The sequence below is a fragment of the Mustelus asterias genome, chromosome 1 (assembly GCF_964213995.1).
Source record: "Mustelus asterias chromosome 1, sMusAst1.hap1.1, whole genome shotgun sequence".
In the NCBI taxonomy this organism is placed as follows: domain Eukaryota; kingdom Metazoa; phylum Chordata; class Chondrichthyes; order Carcharhiniformes; family Triakidae; genus Mustelus; species Mustelus asterias.
The window spans coordinates 114,598,987-114,616,996 of NC_135801.1; the positions used below are offsets into that span (position 1 = coordinate 114,598,987).

An 18,010-nucleotide genomic window follows, 5' to 3' on the forward strand; every position below is an offset into this window, starting at 1 on the left:
AAGATGGCGCAGATGAAACAAAGTTGGAAAAGACCACAACATTGTTCTCACTCCCTGCCACCAGTCCACCTTGTTCCCACTCCCCAGCACAGGTTAGACCGTTCTCTCCTCCCTGCTATCCATTCTGCTCCTTCCTGCTCTTCTGGACTCTAGTATCTGTTACATTTCTCCCCCTGCTTCCCAATCCCACTCTTTTTGCTGCTCCCTTCATGCTCTCCTGCTTCCCATTTCACCCTGCTTTCTTTGTTGTCTACCCCTTACTCTCTTCACTACCTCCCAGTTTTTCTGGTTCTGTTGCTGCACTTCTTGCTCCTGCCCCACCTTCATCTCTCTTCCTCCTACTTCCTGCTTCACCCCACTCCCTTCATTGCTTTCTCCCATTGTGGTTTACTCTCTCTCTCTCCATGGCTCACTCCCACTCTCTCAGCACTCACTCCCACTCTCCACGGCTCACTTTCACTCTCACCATACCTCCATTCACTAGGAAATTAGTACCCCATCCAACCCTTTACCCCCTCTGTACCCCTTTGCACTCTCCATGCCTCCTTGGATCTGCCATATCCCCCTCATGCATCTTCCGTACCTACTCACCCAGTATCCACTATTGACAGAACTCTTGAGCTCAACTGTCAATCAAACATGCAATCAGTTGAACTCGACTTGGAAAAAAAACAACTCAGGTGCTCATCAATTGGTCAGTCAAACTAAGCTCACAGCCCCCCTCACAGATGTGAAAACAACTTCTGCTGAGCAAAATCCATTAGTGGGCTTTGGAACTCAGCCAAGCATTCAGTATGAGATTCCATCGCATAACCTTAAACCAAACCCTCCAGCACACAATATAATGATTCGGAAGTTGCCTGAACAGGAGGCTCAAGAGATCAACTTTCAATCAAATAAGTTAGCCATCTGTTAAATTATTTCAGAGACTCAACAGCAATCTATACTTCAAATCAATTTAACATTGAAAGCACGAGGGTCCAGCTGACACAATACCTGATTTTCAATACTGAGTGCAGGACAACATTGGAGAAATTACTTCAATGCATCTGAACATTTACATTTTGTTCTAAGCTTAATGGTTACTTACCTATTAAAACACAGTCCTATGAGCAATAACTGCATTAAAAACAAACAACTTATCATACAGTGTCTAATTATGACATTTAAGGTTGCCAACACCTTTTATACTTAACCGTCAAAAAGCTCCCAAACCACACCAGGCTTCCCCCAACATTCACAAAATGACTTATCTGCTGCATTTCACACGACCTCCAGGAACATAACTGCCTGGCTGAAGATCTCAGGGAAGTTAAAATTGAGGCCGACTTTTAAAACCCTGAACCTGATCTCACTTCGAATGCAGGTTATGTCGCCACCCACCACATTTCCTGCACTGGTCGAAATGGTCGCCACCAGGATTGGGTGGGAAATTTGAATCTCCTCCATCTCCATTTTTGGCCACGCAACAGGATCCAGCACAGGATGGCAAAATCCTGCAAGATGGCCACAGGTCTTTAGTCCTTGTGCGGACTGGTTTTATATATATTCAATAGGCTCAAACGTTGTCTCATTTAGCTGTTTTAGAATATTTATGGTAGTGGCTTATCCTTGAAATCTTTTACTTAAATAAAGTCACAAGCTAGGCTAAACATAGTTGCAGAGTTCAGGAGCCATAATGAAAAATTATACTTCTCACTAACAGTCAGTTAGAAACCTCAAACACATTTCCAGTGAAAAGTTGGTCACAAGATTGTGTTGCTTTTGTCAAAATGTCAACTTCTCCTTGCAGAATGAGCATTTGGATAGGATCTCCATTGTAAGGTAACTTTCATTTCAATGCTGGATAAAGAGAAGAATTAAACCAGTATGTAGTGGTGTTACATTTTATTTGAAATTAATGTAGCCAAAATAAAACGGGGTTCAAAGGCAGTCTTTAGGCATGTCAACAGTTAAAGAGTTATCGGAGATGCATTAAGGATCACAATGGGCTTGCAGGCTCCAGTGAGGGGGATAGGGGAGCATGTTGGACAGGACAATGGGGTTGGGTGGACTTGTGAAGGGAAAACTGTGGAAGATGGTCTCCAATTGCCACTAGGGGTCCTGAAAGGAGGCACCCTCCCCCCACCACCTTTCACTGGCCAGTGGCTAAATCTGTCCGGCTGAACACTGGGTGGAGGACTTTACACTGCCTGCTAAATCTGAGTCGTGGCTGGATCAGGCCCTTAAGTGGGCATGAATTACCTACTTATGGGCCTTAATTGAGTCTTGGATGTGTGACCCACCCAACGCTCCATGGACAGTCTTTCCGCCTGGATGCAATTAATGTCCACTTAAGGGCCTCATCCCGCTGCCGCTATTTGACCATCAGTGTACAAGGGAGTCACCACACAAGAAGCTTGAAAAGAGGGGAGGTGGGATGGTGGACTGAAGTCACCCACTTGCTCTCTTTTCCAATCCCTAGCCAGTGACCCCCACTCTACAGCTTCCATCCTACTGTCACTCACCAGTGGCCTGGGTCCCTTTGCCATCACAGGCCTCTGGCGGATGAATTACTGGCAACTGCCACCAGAGGCGCTGCCAGTAATGGAGAGCAGCCAGTTTCTGATTGGCTTGCAGCTCTTGGGCAGCAGGATTTCTGTCTGTCGGGTCCTAAAGCCCAGGACAGGCCTTCCACAGGCTGGATAGGCACTTAATGCAGCAGGCCTTTCCCAATGAGGTGACACGGTTCTCACCAGCTCCTTTTCTTTTGGGAAGACCCCCGTCACTTTGATTAAATTCTACCCACTGTCTTTAACATCAATACAATAATTAACAGTATGAGACCATGGAGTTCCATCAACGTAAGGTCAATGGTGAGTCAAAAGAAAAAGTACCCATTGGCTGGAGTCCTCCCTGACACAAAGGGAAATAGTTGTAGTTCTTGGGGGCCAATAATCACAGTCCCAGGACTACTTTGCAGGAGTTCTTCTCACAATGTTAGCCTGCAACAAGGTTTGGACAACACCAAGACTGTGACTCAGAATTGTCAGAAAACATTTGAAAAGTAATAATCACCTTCCCTGACCTTCAATGGCACACATTGTCAAGTTCCCCACCACCATCTTTGGAGTCACTATTGATTAGAAACTTAACTCGATTGACCCTATCAACGCCTTGAGTACCACAAGAAGAGGGCAGAGCTTGATCCATCCCAGATCTCTGATCCATCTGTAAAGCTCCTTCTCCTGTGATTACTCCCATGAAGAAGGACAAAAGTAGCGATGCTGATTGAACACCATGACCTCCAAGTCACACACTATCGTGATTTAGATATAATCATTCTTCATTATCACTGGGTCAATATCCAGGTATTTCCTTCCTAACACCATTGTGAAGCACCATCAGTACAAGGACTGCAGCAGCTGAAGGAGAATCAACACCAGCATCTCACAACAACTGGGATGGGTTTTACTAGTGACTCCAGTGTCCTCAGCACAATGAACACAACTTTTTTATAGTTTATTTTTCATGGGTACTCAATCATATATAAACTGTCAGTTTAAAAGTTTTCTTTCTTTTCCCAATATTGAGCAATGTAATTTTTCAAAAGTTCACTCGGTTTATTTTGTTTAATTGCTTATTCAATTGAAGTTTGCCCTTCTGAAACCCTTTATGGGTGCTTCGTTTTTCTCTGTAGGATAATTCATCTTCGTTGCCAGACGCTAGCTTAGCTAGCAACACTGGTGATGACTGTCCCTTTAAGAGCGACACAGCAGAGTGAGGGTTATCTGGCCTGGGTGACCAATGACTCAGAGTGCAAATCACCCTAGGGAGAGGGGCTCTCTGAGGCAAGAGGCATTCCAGACCTAGCAGCAGACATGCTGCTGCTCTTCCTGATCCTTGTAAATAAATCCTTTTGTTGTTCACTTAAGAAGTCTCTAAATGCATCATTACATCTGGCGACGAGGATGAATTATCCTGACACTGCCTTTGGCCCGATACCTGTGAGTATCTGTTTTAATCAAAGTCTGAGATAAGGAAAAAATATATCTACCAGAATACCTCTCTGTGGCAAATAGATCTATTCAGATACTGAGTTTTTGCCAGACTCTGAGTAATGTAGAATCAGAAAACATGAATAGTTACAGGATGGGTGAGCGATGAAGAGAACATGGCAAGACCCCTAGGTCAGAAGCCACAAGAAGGATGAGTGAAAGACGGAAAAGTACCAGTACTTAAATTGTAGACTAGATGACAGTCTGGGAGGCTCAGTATATTAAGTAAGCAGAAAGACAGACACAAAAAAAACTGGAAAATTGGCTGGCAGAGTCAAAAGGTCTAAAAAGGAAAATTACAGAGTAAGCAAAAAAGAGAATATAACCTTGCGGAGCAAGAGCTGTACTTTTAAGTTAAGAAAAGAACTGCTGTATAGAAGCACTGTCACTTTAAACAAAAATAATGACTGATGGCAGAAGGAATGTGAAATTTCTCACAACAAGGAGTTGCTGCAAAGTGAAAAAGCAGAGCACACAGAAAGCAGCGCTGCAACAGTAACATAGAAAAAAAGGCCCCAAGTGAACTGCAGTGAGGTCTCCCAAAGCATTGGAAAATTAATAAGCCGAAATGGTCTTCCCTAAGTAAAAGGAGAAGCTTTAAAAATTCAAACAGGAGGTTTGTGCCAAAATGCTGAAAGTGTGGGAAAAGACAAAGAGAAAGCTGACGGCTGAGTGAAAATAAAGATGACAATCTTAAAGTGGTAACATCCTTCAAGAGGTAATACATCTAGAGTGGAAACACACTTAAAAAGGGAACCACAAGAAGAAACAAACGGTTCTGGACAGGAAAATCAGAGAAGACCCCAGATGGAAGGCAACTCTCAAAAAAGGTCCATGGACAAAGAAGAGACAATGGAAGGCCCCCAAGGAAGTAAGGAAGACTTCAAAAAGGGACAACAGAACACCTCAGAGGAAGCAATGAAGGAGTGCGGGGGAAGGGAGGGGGTGGTGAATGGTAATGGTATTAGCAGGTTTGCATAATTATTGAGTTGCTGCCCACTATGGGTGGGAACCCAATCGGGGCTGGCAGTGTGCCCGATTTTTGCCCGGCTCCCTATTCTCCAGGCCATTGCGATTCTTGCCAGCAGCTGGAGAGCCAGGAGAACATCCCCCACTCCCCCTCCTCTACCCCCCCCTCCCCCCCCCGGCCCCCACCTTGTGTCTTTGATTACAGTTTACTCCATAGCAATGCCTTTCAAAGTAATGTATAATGCAGCATTTTAACCATGCAGATTAATGTTCCCTACTCTCTCACATGCTACCATTTTGTTTACTTTTTTCAGGCTTACTTCTAGGAGTACTTTACTCGAATCCTTCCATGGCATCTGAACTATTGCATGAAAATGAAGATGGAGTTCACTCAAGAACCTGGTAACACTACTTCTCTCTTTTATCATTCTTCACCTCTTGCCCTGGGATTCTTTCATGGTGTATGCTGTCATAACTGCAGTGGATAAACTTGATCTGCATGATCTTACAAATAAAGGTAAGACTATACATGCATCACAGCATCTGCCAGGATAGCAGGCTCTACCGTGTATCATATGGGTACCTCTAACCTGAGACTAGCTACACATGGATAGAGTCAAACACCTCATGTCAGTTCTTGAAAGGAGCGGCATTGTACAACAGAGTCTGCAAAGTTCCATGTATGGCACTGGTAATGGAGATTGCAGAAATTGGTAGAATGACTGCTCTTTTTAGCAGATGATTTTGGGAAAACTTATGGCTTAAGAAGCCCAGGCAAAAAGGTACTGATCACCACCTACGATGCATGACAGACAATTGTCTTCAGCTGTAGTTTGGAACTTTGTAGCATAAATGCTTACGGATTAGACTACAACTGACAAAGCCATCCCTGTGGCTGGAGGAGTTTGTAGCTCTTGCTGCAGAAGTTCTCAAAATTCCCTTTAGCTCTAAGAATCATAGAAACCCTACAGTGCAGAAAGAGGCCATTCGGCCCATCGAGTCTGCACCAACCACAATCCCACCCAGGCCCTATCCCCATATCCCCACATATTTACCCGCTAATCCCTCTAACCTACGCATCCCAGGACACTAAGGGGCAATTTAGCATGGCCAATTAACCAAACCCGCACATCTTTAGACTGTGGGAGGAAACCGGGGCACCCGGAGGAAACCCACGCAGACACAAGGAGAATGTGCAAACTCCAAACAGACAGTGACCCAAGCCGGGAATCGAACCCAGGTCCCTGGAGCTGTGAAGCAGCAGTGCTAACCACTGTGCTACCGTGCCACCCTCTACATGAGGAACTGTAAAGCATATAGGTTTAATCTGACATGTCAAGGTACACATCTGTGCAAGTAAACATGCAGTCAACGTAGTCCAAGGCCTCATTGACCCTGTGAGGAGCAGCTACACCCATGATGTTGCCACACCTGTTGTCTAGATTATAAGCCCTAATGTCTCTTTACTGCTTTATCAAAAAGATCATTGTACATTATCCATTATTTTTCTTTTTTTTTGCTATTCAAAAATAGGTCAACAGGTCATTAAAGAACTGTTTCTATAGAGCAACATTTAGCACATACAAGTCTTGACATTGACATCTTTCTTATCTCTTTGTTTCTTAGTGCAATCTTGGCTTGGCCGAAGAGTTTGCACCCAAAACTTTCCAATTGCTTTTTTGCCTTTTGACTGCAAAGATGTGTTTCCAGCATGTTATATTATTATTTGCCATAAAATCAGGGTTGCACTCATGAAACAACTTTTTTCTTAATTTGTTCTCAAGATGTATCTGACACTAGCACTAGCAGGGTAGCATTTATTGCCCATCCCCGGTGCCCTTAGGGCATTCTGAAGACAGGAGTCATATGTAAACTAAACAAGGCCAGGGTGGCAAGCTCCCTTCCCCGAAGGATATTAGATCTTTACTATATTTTAACATGTGCCATTCCTTCTTGTAAAAATATTTTTGTAGAGTTTCCAGTCAGCACATCATTAACCTCAGAAGATTTATTCTATTTTCAAGAGCCTTACTGTTGGCTGGAACTAGCCATTATTAATGCCTCCTTTGTTAACAGATAGACAGGAGAATCAATCTGTTGTATGAGTGCCCGAGTTCCTAGATTGTCAGCAGATAAATGTGGCTTCCATCACTTCTACATAATCTGCTTATAACATCAGCATGGTTGTTGAACCCTCATGAGACAAAGTAACCCTAACACCAGGCACTGCGATAAAACAGGAACAATACTCTGCAGCGAGATGAGGTGAGGGATCCAACTATGAGGCATAGTGAAAAACAACAAAGACATTTCCAGTAAATTGTTTAATTCACTGTAATTTTCAATTATCTTCTTGTGGGTTTGGCCAAACAAAGGAACAGTTTACTAATTGCATGTACCAGATATTTTTAGACTTTAAACAGTAATTAGATGACTCAGTCGGTTATTTTGTAGGTTTGATTGTGGATTACAGACATTTCTCATTTGGCAGAAGCAGTAGTTTCAATTAAAATTCAATCGCATGCTGATAGATTTAAGTTGCGTCTTTGAGCACCTTAAGGCAGAATTTATGTTGCAATGTTACGGTAACTGCAGATGGTTTCCTGCCCTGACTCTAGGGTGGGGGGAGTTGACACGAGGGACCTCAAGAAGCAGTTAGATAACTGACACTGCTAGGGTTTGACACCACATATCATTGAACCAGGTTTACAAAATGCTAATGTAATCCTATAAAATAATGGGACACTTTATAAATTTACCTAACGTTTATTTAAATGCCCTGAGACTGCGCAGTCCCCCCATCATCTGCCCCCTGTAAAGTAGAAACGTTGTGACCGGAACTGAATGAACACACAAACCTACGTGCACAGAGCTCTCATCTAGATATTGCAGTCCAAACTGCCAGCTGCAAATGGATACTGATAGTTTAATTGTACCCTTGAGATAAGTGAATATATTCACTGACAGTTAAGAAGGGCGAGAAAGAAATGTTTTAATCACTCTGAAATAATGCACTTAATGGAACTGGCTCATTTTACAACTATTATTTTTACAACAGTGTTAGCAGTCAGAAGGTGTGATGATGTGCCTGATGACCACTGCAAAATGTATTAGCAATCCTTGTGCAGACGGTTTCCTTTCTGGCCATCGCACACTTGGTGAAGCAAGTCTTTAAACAATTTTGGTGGAGGGATTTTAATTCCCTTCACCCAGCGGAAATGGAGTTTAAAGCAAGTTAAAATGTCCTGCAAGGGAGATTAGAAGGAACTTATTTGTGTAAATATTTATTGGGATGTGGAATGCTATGTTAAATCAATGACAGCATTTACCAAGTGATTGCATAATTACATAGAGAATCATTTAGGAGTATGGGGAGAATGTACAAAAAATGGGAATATTCAAAATTTCACTTTACACCAATCTGAGGTCCCTATGTGCTTCAAGAAGACGACTATCAACCCGGTACCAAAGAAAAGTCGGGCAGCGTGCCTTAATGACCATCATCCGGTGACTCTGACATCCATCATTATGAAAAGTTCAAAAGGTTAATCATGGCACGAATCAAATGTGGCCTCCCAGACTGCCTGGACCTACTACAGTTCGCCTTCGGCCGTAACAGGTCCACCTGGAGATGCCATCTCCCTGGTCCTGCACTTGACCCTGGAATGCCTAGATAACATAGACATCTATGTCAAACTCCTAATTATCGACTGCAACTCAGCCTTCAACACCATTGTTCCTACGCGACTCATCTCCAAACTCTGTGACCTGGGGCTTGGCTCCTCCCTCTGCGACTGGATCCTGAACTTCCTAACCCACAGACCGCAATCAGTAAGGAAAGGCAACATCATCTCCTCCACAATCATCCTCAACACTGGTGCTCCACAAGGTTGTGTTCTCAGCCCCTTACTGTATTCCTTATGCACCTATGACTGTGACCAAATTCCCCACGACTTTCAAGTTTGCTGACGACACCACCCTAGTGGGTTGGATCTCAAACAATGACAACTACAGGAAAGAGATACAGAATCTGGTGAACTGCTGCGAAGACAATAATCTCTCCCTCAATGTTAACAAAACAAAGGCAATAGTCATCGACTTCAGAAAGTGTAGTGGAGGACATGCCCCTGTCTACATCAATGGGGATGAAGTAGAAATGGTCAAGAGGTTCAAGTTTTTATGTGTCCAGATCACCAACAACCTGTCCTAGTTCCCCCATGCCGACACTATAGTTAAGAAAGCCCACCACCGTCTTTATTTTCTCAGAAGACTAAGGAAATTTGGCATGTCTGCTACAACTCTCACCAACATTTACAGATGCAACATAGAAAGCATTCTTTCTGGTTGTGTCACAGCTTGGTATGGCTCCTGCCCTGCCCATGACTGCAAGAAACTACAAAGGATTATGAATGAAGCCCAGTCCATCACTCAAACCAGCTTCCCACCCAGTAACTCTGTCTACACTTCCGGCTGCCTCAGGAAAGCAGCCAGCATAATCAAGGACCCCACACATCCCGGACATTCTCTCTTCTACCTTCTTCTATTGGGAAAAAGATACAAAAATCTGAGGACACGTACCAATCGGCTCAAGAACAGCTTCTTCCCTGCTGCCATCAAACTTTTGAATGGACCTACCTCGCATTAAGTTGATCTTTCTCTACATTCCAGCTATGACTGTAACACTGCATTCTGCACTTTTTCCTTTTCTATGAACAGTATGCTTTGTCTGTATAGCGAGCAAGAAACTAATACATGTATATTATATACTAATATACTATACTAATACATGTGACAATAATAAATCAAATCAAATTAGCTCTTGAGAGGAAGTAAGTTCAGCAAGCGCTCCCCTGTGTTTCTACGTTTCTATAGTTTTCTTGCCTTCATACTATATTATGGTCCTTTGAAGGCCCTTCATGTACGTTATGGTATAGTTTGCACCAGTAACTTAGACCTACAAAGATTCATCTGCCCCATTCAAAATGGGAATCACGCAATCAAATGTAGCTCCAAAGCATTTGCACAACATAACAGCTCTGTCACACTTTGTTTTGGATATTATTTCCTAACAACTTGTCACCTCATTTTTACAAATCTTTGGTCCAGATTGTAGCTCCCAGGTTGGCTGCGCAGAGACGGGAGGAATTCCTGACTCTGTGAACCCCACCTTTCTAAATGGTTGCCCGGATATCAGACTTTGAGTCCAGGGCAGGCTGGCTGGATTAGAAACTCAGGTGGGTGACCCCGAGAGAGCTGAGGAAAATGTTAGGTGCATAGATAGACTGGGCGAAAGGCCTACCTTGGGACACCGGCACTGTGTCCAAAATACAAAAATGAAGAATAAATCATGAAACATCTCTCCAACCCTTAACCACCATGTCCCCCTCTCCCCCACCCTCCCCCTCCCCCCTTCCCCACTGCCCCCCCCCCCCCCCCCCGACCACTGCTTCCATTCCATCTCACTCCCCTATAAGAAATTGGGGTCTTTAATAAACTCATATTTTCTGCATAGTATAGAGATTAGAGATAAGCTAAACTGCATAGATTCTCTCTCTGGTAAGGCAATTTCTAAGCAGGCAACAATTCTAGACTTCAAGGTCACTTGGTTTAGGGTCTCATGTTGACATTCCTAAGTTGGTAGGATGGGATCTTGTGTACCCCCTTATTTATGCAAGTTTAGAAAGAACCAGGAAATGATCTTCAGCATGACGTAAGCTAAAAACCTGAACTTGAGCAGGGTGACGGACAGGGGAGGAGGTAACCACTTTGACATTTTGGGTACTTGTCCTGTATCCAATAGTCAGAAGGGTTTGAAAAGGTGATTGGCACTGGGTAACGTTCCAGCCTCCAGAAAAAGGATATATTAACGATTGCTCAGGGATAGAGGACAGCGCCTGTGAGGTGGCAGCACTTGTCAACCAGCCATCTTTGTCAGATGGAAGATGGACAAGAAGCGAAGGAGGAGGAAGACTGAGGGGAGAGTTCCCTCGCACTTTGATTAGAGAGCAGAATGCTGACATTACAATCTACTGAGATCAACACACGGTGTACCAACCTATCCCCTCATCCTCTGGGATCAGTGAACTCGTCTCAACTGTCAGGGGTCATATATTTTACTGTCCAATCAATTAGTGCATCGTATCGAAACTATTGCTTCTTAATAAACTATCTTAAAATTACTTATGAATAGTTGACTGCCTTTCTTCGTTATCTGTGGCCCTTGAAACAAAAGCTTTCATACCCCACACACTCTCCATGCCCCAACCATGCCAATGCATGCCACCTCCTGTCCCATGGCTCTTCATGCCCCCCATGAAAATATATGTCCCCCCCATCAGCCCCTATGTCCCTCACGCCCCATGTCAAACTACTAATCAATCACCCCGATGGCTTTTTATAGCTTCTATGCCAACCTATGTCCCTCTACCCACCTCTCATGACCCTTTATAGCTCCTATATCACCCAGTGCCAACTCATGTCCTTTGCCCTAACACCTACCATGCCAACCTATCCAGTATCATCAAGAACTCAGGACCCAAGCACAGAGGAGATAAAATAAAACTATGTACAATAAAGTCCTGTGTCTATTGCAGAATTCAATATACTGACAAAAACATTAAGGGTGAGATTTTATGGCCGCGTGTCCAGAAACTGGAAAATCCCACCCGAGGTCAACGGATCTTTCCATAGTCCGCCCCTCGTTTGTTCTGATTCCCGTAGCAGGCAGAATGGGAAAATTTGCCCCTAATTCATTAAATAAAATTGACTACATTTAAATTCCTTCAACTAAATAAAGGCTTATGAGGGCAAATATTTCATTCAAGTGCACATTCCCTTAAAACAACAAGAATTGGAGTCATACATCAATGTCTACATCAATGGGGACGAAGTAGAAAGGGTCGAGAGCTTCAAGTTTTTAGGTGTCCAGATCACCAACAACCTGTCCTGGTTCCCCCCCTCATGCCGACATTATATCTAAGAAAGCCCACCAACGCCTCTACTTTCTCAGAAGACTAAGGAAATTTGGCAGGTCAGCTACGACTCTCACCAACATTTACAGATGAAATCATTCTTTCTGGTTATATCACAGCTTGGTATGGCTCTTGCTCTGCCCAAGACCGCAAGGAACTACAAAAGGTCATGAATGTAGCTCAATCCATCATGCAAACCAGCCTCCCATCCATTGACTCTGTCTACAGTTCCCGCCGCGGCGGCAATGCAGCCAGCATAATTAAGGACCCCACGCACCCGGACATTCTCTCTTCCACCTTCTTCCTTCAGGAAAAAGATACAAAAGTCTGAGGTCACGTAGCAATCAACTCAACAACAATTTCTTCCCTGCAGCTGTCAGACTTTTGAATGGACTTACCTTGCATTGAGTTGATCTTTCTCTACACCCTAGCTATGACTGTAACACTACATTCTGCACTCTCTCGTTTCCTTCTCTGTGAATGGTATGTTTTGTCTGTATAGCGTGCAAGAAACAATACTTTTCACTGTATGTTAATACATGTGACAATAATAAATCAAATCAAAATCATAGACCCACACTGAAGAGTCTGTAATCACTTGTAGTTGTCAATCAAACTGTGAACTGGCAGACATCATACTGTGACACTGGATGTTTGTGAAATCAGCCATGCAGCACTCATTCACTATTGGAAGCCCTCAGGCTTATGTCAACAGACAAAGTGAAATAGCAAGCAGTAATTTTTTTAAATAATCTAAACATTTTTTCAAAGATTTAAAAGCAGGACTTTTAAATGCATTGACAGCTTGACAGATCTTCTTGACAGGTGCTTCTGACAGTTTTGACTGTTGATTTAATCATGTCTGTTGACAGTTCCAGTGAGTTTGATGGTAATGAGTTTAATTAATTTTTATGCACAATTAATTACTTTTAACTATTCCAAAGGACACCTTACTTCTCCCAAAGATATCCCAGGGCCAGATCCATAGAGACACCTTAACTCTCCACAAAGTTCAGACCAAATTTATCAGATCTAATCTGCACACTTTGGGTTTCACACTGTGGACCTACCAGTGGAGGCAGAGTTTGATTTAGATGGACAGCTGCTTGTGTAAAACATGCATGCATGAAATGCACCCAACCCCATAAGAATAGGAAGTGTCTTGTTTGGGGACAGGATTTGTGATTTTCAGGCAGTTCTGTTATTTGCACCATGACAGAAAGACTCTCAATTGAGGTGGAAATCTGGGTCACTCTTGGCTGTAGATGACAGGAGCATATTCTAATGGAGGGAGGTCCCTAACCTGGGACTATGAAGTGATTGAGATCACCTTTCAGATAACTGGCTGAGACAGCACTGAGTTAATGATTGCAAAAGTGAAAATTTCCACTCCCTGCATACTGCACCACCCACAAAACTGTTTTTCTCAATGACACCCCTTCACCAAAGTATGCAGTGAAGCATAATAGCATAAAGTTCAAAGAGTGGGACATGTAAACAATTTTAGATCATGACTACCATATGTATCTTTATCTGCACTTCAGGAATGTTTATGCCTACTCCATCAACGCTTAACTCCCACATTGTGGGTCAAGGCCAAAATGGAGTCTATTTAAAGTCAGTACTGAGTTCAAAATGGCCCTCCTGCATTTGGGGTTCCTGCCTGTGTGGATCACGCCCTGCTCCCTTTCCTCTACTTGCAAAAACTGGATCAGTTGGGAATGGGAGTAGGATTCCCACATCTGTGTCCCAGCTGTCATTTTTAGAGACCCAAAATCTGGCCCTTAATGTGCGTCTCCAGTATAAAAAATGCTTCACTACACAAGTCTTGACTCCTGTTACTTGTCTTCTTTGGCTCCTTGGTTGCTCTGTCTGTGATTCATTACTGTAACTCTTAGGATTATGAAGGTAAAATGCAAAATAAATGTGTTACAAGTGTTTCCTGTGTATTTCAAATCAATCTCTGTGACTTGGATTTTCAGGGATTTGGAACGACTTTGGAGCCATTTGGAAATGGTGGGAGAAACTGATTCCGGGATTCCTGCTCCACTTCCTGGCATTCGCCAATGTTCGATGGGATAGGATGAAAGTGCAGATAGCGAGCTCGCATCCTCTTCTCTTGACCTGACATTGTGGGGGTAGGCATCTCCTAAACCCAGAATTTTTGGGGAGTCCATTTAACTTCTCAAGTGGTGCAGTGAATCACAGCCTGGATTCTGGAACCTTTTTAAAGGTAAATTCAAAAGGTCATGTCTATTCCCCCAGTGCTCCTTCGATGTCCCAAACTCAGTGCCAACTCATGCCCTCATCCATGCCCTATGACCCCTAATACCCATCATGCCAAATCATGCCAACCTATTCCCTAACCCCCATAGCCCCATACAACCTCTGTCACCTCAATGCCAACTTATGGCTTTTCCATGTCCATCTACCAAGTATGAACCATGCACAGAACCAATAAGCCACATCGTAATAATGGCAGGTGCGGAACTGCTCAGACAGAAAATACCCACTCACAAATCTTATTTTGAAAAAAGCTGCTGTTCCTACAGACCTATAAAAGTGTCATTCAGACAAGTCATTGACTATCAATAACAAGAGGCTTCAAACTCTTCACATCTCTTAATCATGTGCAAGTAAAATTGAGACATCAACAAAATATTATAACCACTTAAAACGTCAAACAAACAAAATCAACAGTTCTCTCCAGTTGTCAAAGCATCACTAATTGAAATAATCCTTTTATGAGTCTGGACTCTCAGCCAAGCACACATGCATCTGTCTTCATTCTGCATGAAAACTACAAGTCTGATTCATTTTTAGAGAGCTTGGCAAAGCTGCTTTGTTTTCAAAAGAAGATTTGTGATGTTTTTGTCTGAACAGTTCCACACATGCCACTGTTACTGTCTGACTTATTGGCTCTGTAGATAGCATATACTGGGTGAATGGGCACGAGGCATTGTGGGTATAAAGGGACCTTGGGAGCTGGGGTGTGTGCGAGCAGGGGCCTAACAGCCTTTAATACAAGTGGGACCAAGTCCCAGGGAACCGTCGCCAGCTTCTTAATCAGCTTGCCTTGGCATTCATGCACCACTGTGGTCACTGCATTCCAGACTCTATCCCAAACCCTGCTATTCGCAGACCTTTCTACCAAGGCAGATCTGGATAGTCAGGGAATATCCTGACTCAAGCCACTCCTCTCAGTGGCGACAATCCAGGCCTGTGCTTTTCCTAGGGTAAAAGATTGGCCTGGCAATCAAGGGTTGAAATTAAGATAGAAATATTACTGGGTATTATGTGAATATGCAACACACATACTCACCGAGGCAATCCGAGCCACATATTCCATGATGGTGACCAATCCTCTTCACGTAAGTTGTTTTGATTGGTGTTGAGAGGCATTTGGCTGTTGACATTGTCTTTTTCTGCCACCCTAAGTTCTAAAGCTTTGAAAACGACAGAGGAGGAGGCAGCACTCTGCTTTATTATGGACACTGCTTCACTTTGTGTCATACCAGTTAGTTCAATGCCATTTATATCCAGCAGAATGTCACCTAAGAAGAGTGAAGAAAATATGAAATACTGAAATTAATTTAGTAGTTTCCAAATGACATGTAAATCTGCTTCAGAAAATCGTTCTTCGTGAAGATAATAACTTTTCATGCATACTGTTCTTACCAATACAAAGAAAAAATACAAACTTAATCAGTCCTGTTGGGGTCATATCCAGGTAGACTTTCCAATACTAAACTAACAGTTGTATTCACACACTATGGGCTGAATAATAGGTTCTGTAAAGAGGGATGCTACAGGTCTGCGTCACTGTATTATTAGGCGTGATGGCATCAGGTTGCATTCTCAATGTTATCCAACCAGTTCCAGATAAGGGAGCTAGAGGGTGGGGTTAAAAATTGGGAGCTTGTCCGCATTATTCAAATGCAATTTTAGTGGGTATTTAAGATTGTTAATGAGGTCATTGACCTGAATTGACTACGTAGGGGCGATCTTACCAAAAACATTCTAAGTGCCACGAGCATGAAAATAGGAGAGAATCGCACCGTTTTTTTGAGCGAACTCCCAGACGCAATCATACGCCACTTCGAAAAAAAGAACCAAAATATGATTCTCGCCAGTAGGTGGAATGGGTGAAGCCTATTCATGCCGGGAAGCCGGCTGCTGAGCAGCAATGGTACTATCGCGCATGTACACTGATCTCCCAGTGCACTGTGTACAAGTGGACTGACTTATCATGCCAATCGGCCAGCGTGATGAACCGGCAAGATCGCCCCCGCAGTGTTTGCAATAAAACGCTTGCAAATTCTTTTATGCTGGGTGAGGCTCCTGTTTTTTGATGAGGCAGCTGGTTAGCGTGGCTTTAAAGGATCAGCTGAGGCCTGACTTTCACCTTAGCAGTTCAGAGTTCTGTGACTGCTGGAAGCACTTCATACAAGAAGCAGAGTTTGCATTTCAAACTTATCTTAATTTGAAACCTTATTCCTTCAGCTGAGGAGTCCATTTATACCCTGACCGTTGCCCTGGGGTTTAAACTAGCCAAAAAATAGGGATTTTGGTCTCAGTGGGAGACACAACCTCCAGTAAGGAGGAGAGGAGGATGAGAAAGGGGAGGAGGTTGGGAGGAAGAAGGGCAGAGCAGGAGGCCCAGGGCACACTCATGGTACATCAAGGCACCAGAGCTACTCCAGACCCAGAGGCTGTGGAAACCTTCATTCATCCTTAGCAGAAGTGTAGGCGAAGTTATGCAGCCCTCAATATGTAGGCAGAGATTGAGCTGTTTGCAGATGCCCAAAACACAATGCAAGAGGAGGCTCACACTCTCAAGCACCACGATCACATCACTCTGTAACATGCTGGCAGGGGAGATCTCCTGTCATATGAGGAAAGACTAAGTCAGTTAGGATTATATTCACTGGAGTTTAGAAGAGTGAGAGGGGATCTCCTAGAAACTTATAAAATTCTAACAGGATTAGACAGAGTAGATTCAGAAAGAATGTTCCCAATGGTGGGGAGTCCAGAACAAGGGGTCATAGTTTGAAGATAAAGGGTCAACCTTTTCACACTAAGGCAAGGAGAAATTTCTTCACCCAGAGAGTGGTGAATCTGTGGAATTTACTACCACAGAATGTAGTTGAGGCCAAAATGTTGCGTGATTTGAAGTAGGAATTGGATATAGCTCTTGGGGCTAAAGGGATTAAGGGATATGCAGGGGGGTGGGGGGCGGGGGGGAAGGTGGGATCAGGGTATTGAATTTGACGATCAGTCATATCAAAATGAATGGCAGAGCAGGCTCGAAGGGTCAAATGGCCTACTCCTGTTTCTAGTTTCTATGGATCCTGCGGGTATGTGCCAGATACCCTAGCACAGTTCACAACTCCTTCATTCTGTGAGATTCACAGGTGTCAGACCTATTCGGCAGCCCAATTAACCTGAATGGATGGCTTCTAGGTGACAAGGGTTACCCATTGAAGCGGTTGTTGATGCTGCCAGAGAAGGTACCCGGAACTGATGCAAAAAGAAGACATAGTGACAGGCACAGAAGCACCAGGGCCATTTGAGGGTGAGGGTGAGGATGAGGATGAGGTGAGGGAACATGGCAGTGTTCAGGTGTTAAGCCCTGAATGTGACCACATGAATGGCCATGACACCAGGGCTACCTTAATAAGCCGAGGTTTCAATAGTTTCAAAGATCCCAGCCTCAGAGATGCGTACACAGCATGTGTCCAAACCATTTCCCCTGCACAAGACTCATGTCATCATCCTGTCAACACACCTACCCTGTCCAAATGTGGACTGTCGATGCATCCTGTCTTGCATTAAAGTATTAAAGTTATAGGTTGAGAAGGTCGGACCTATATTCATTGAAGTTTAGAAGAATGAGAAATGGTCTTTTTGAAACAGATAAGGTTCCCAGGGGCTTTACAGGGTAAATGCTGAGAGGGTGCTTCTGATAGGGGAATCTCAAACTAGAGGGCACAGTTTAAAAATAAGTGGTCTCCCATTTAAGATGGTGATGAG

The 18,010-nt window shown here is 43.6% G+C and overlaps 1 protein-coding gene across 4 annotated transcripts in view; it reads right to left on the reverse strand.

Annotated features, from left to right (window-relative positions):
• The window catches only part of lnx1 (ligand of numb-protein X 1), a 204,497-nt gene that overhangs the window by 12,073 nt on the left and 174,414 nt on the right, over positions 1-18,010 (reverse strand). For all 4 annotated transcript variants that reach the window (XM_078217216.1, XM_078217214.1, XM_078217217.1 and 1 more), the window contains one exon: positions 15,300-15,531. In XM_078217216.1, the coding sequence (XP_078073342.1) occupies positions 15,300-15,531 (232 nt within the window). The remainder of the gene's footprint in view (positions 1-15,299; positions 15,532-18,010) is intronic.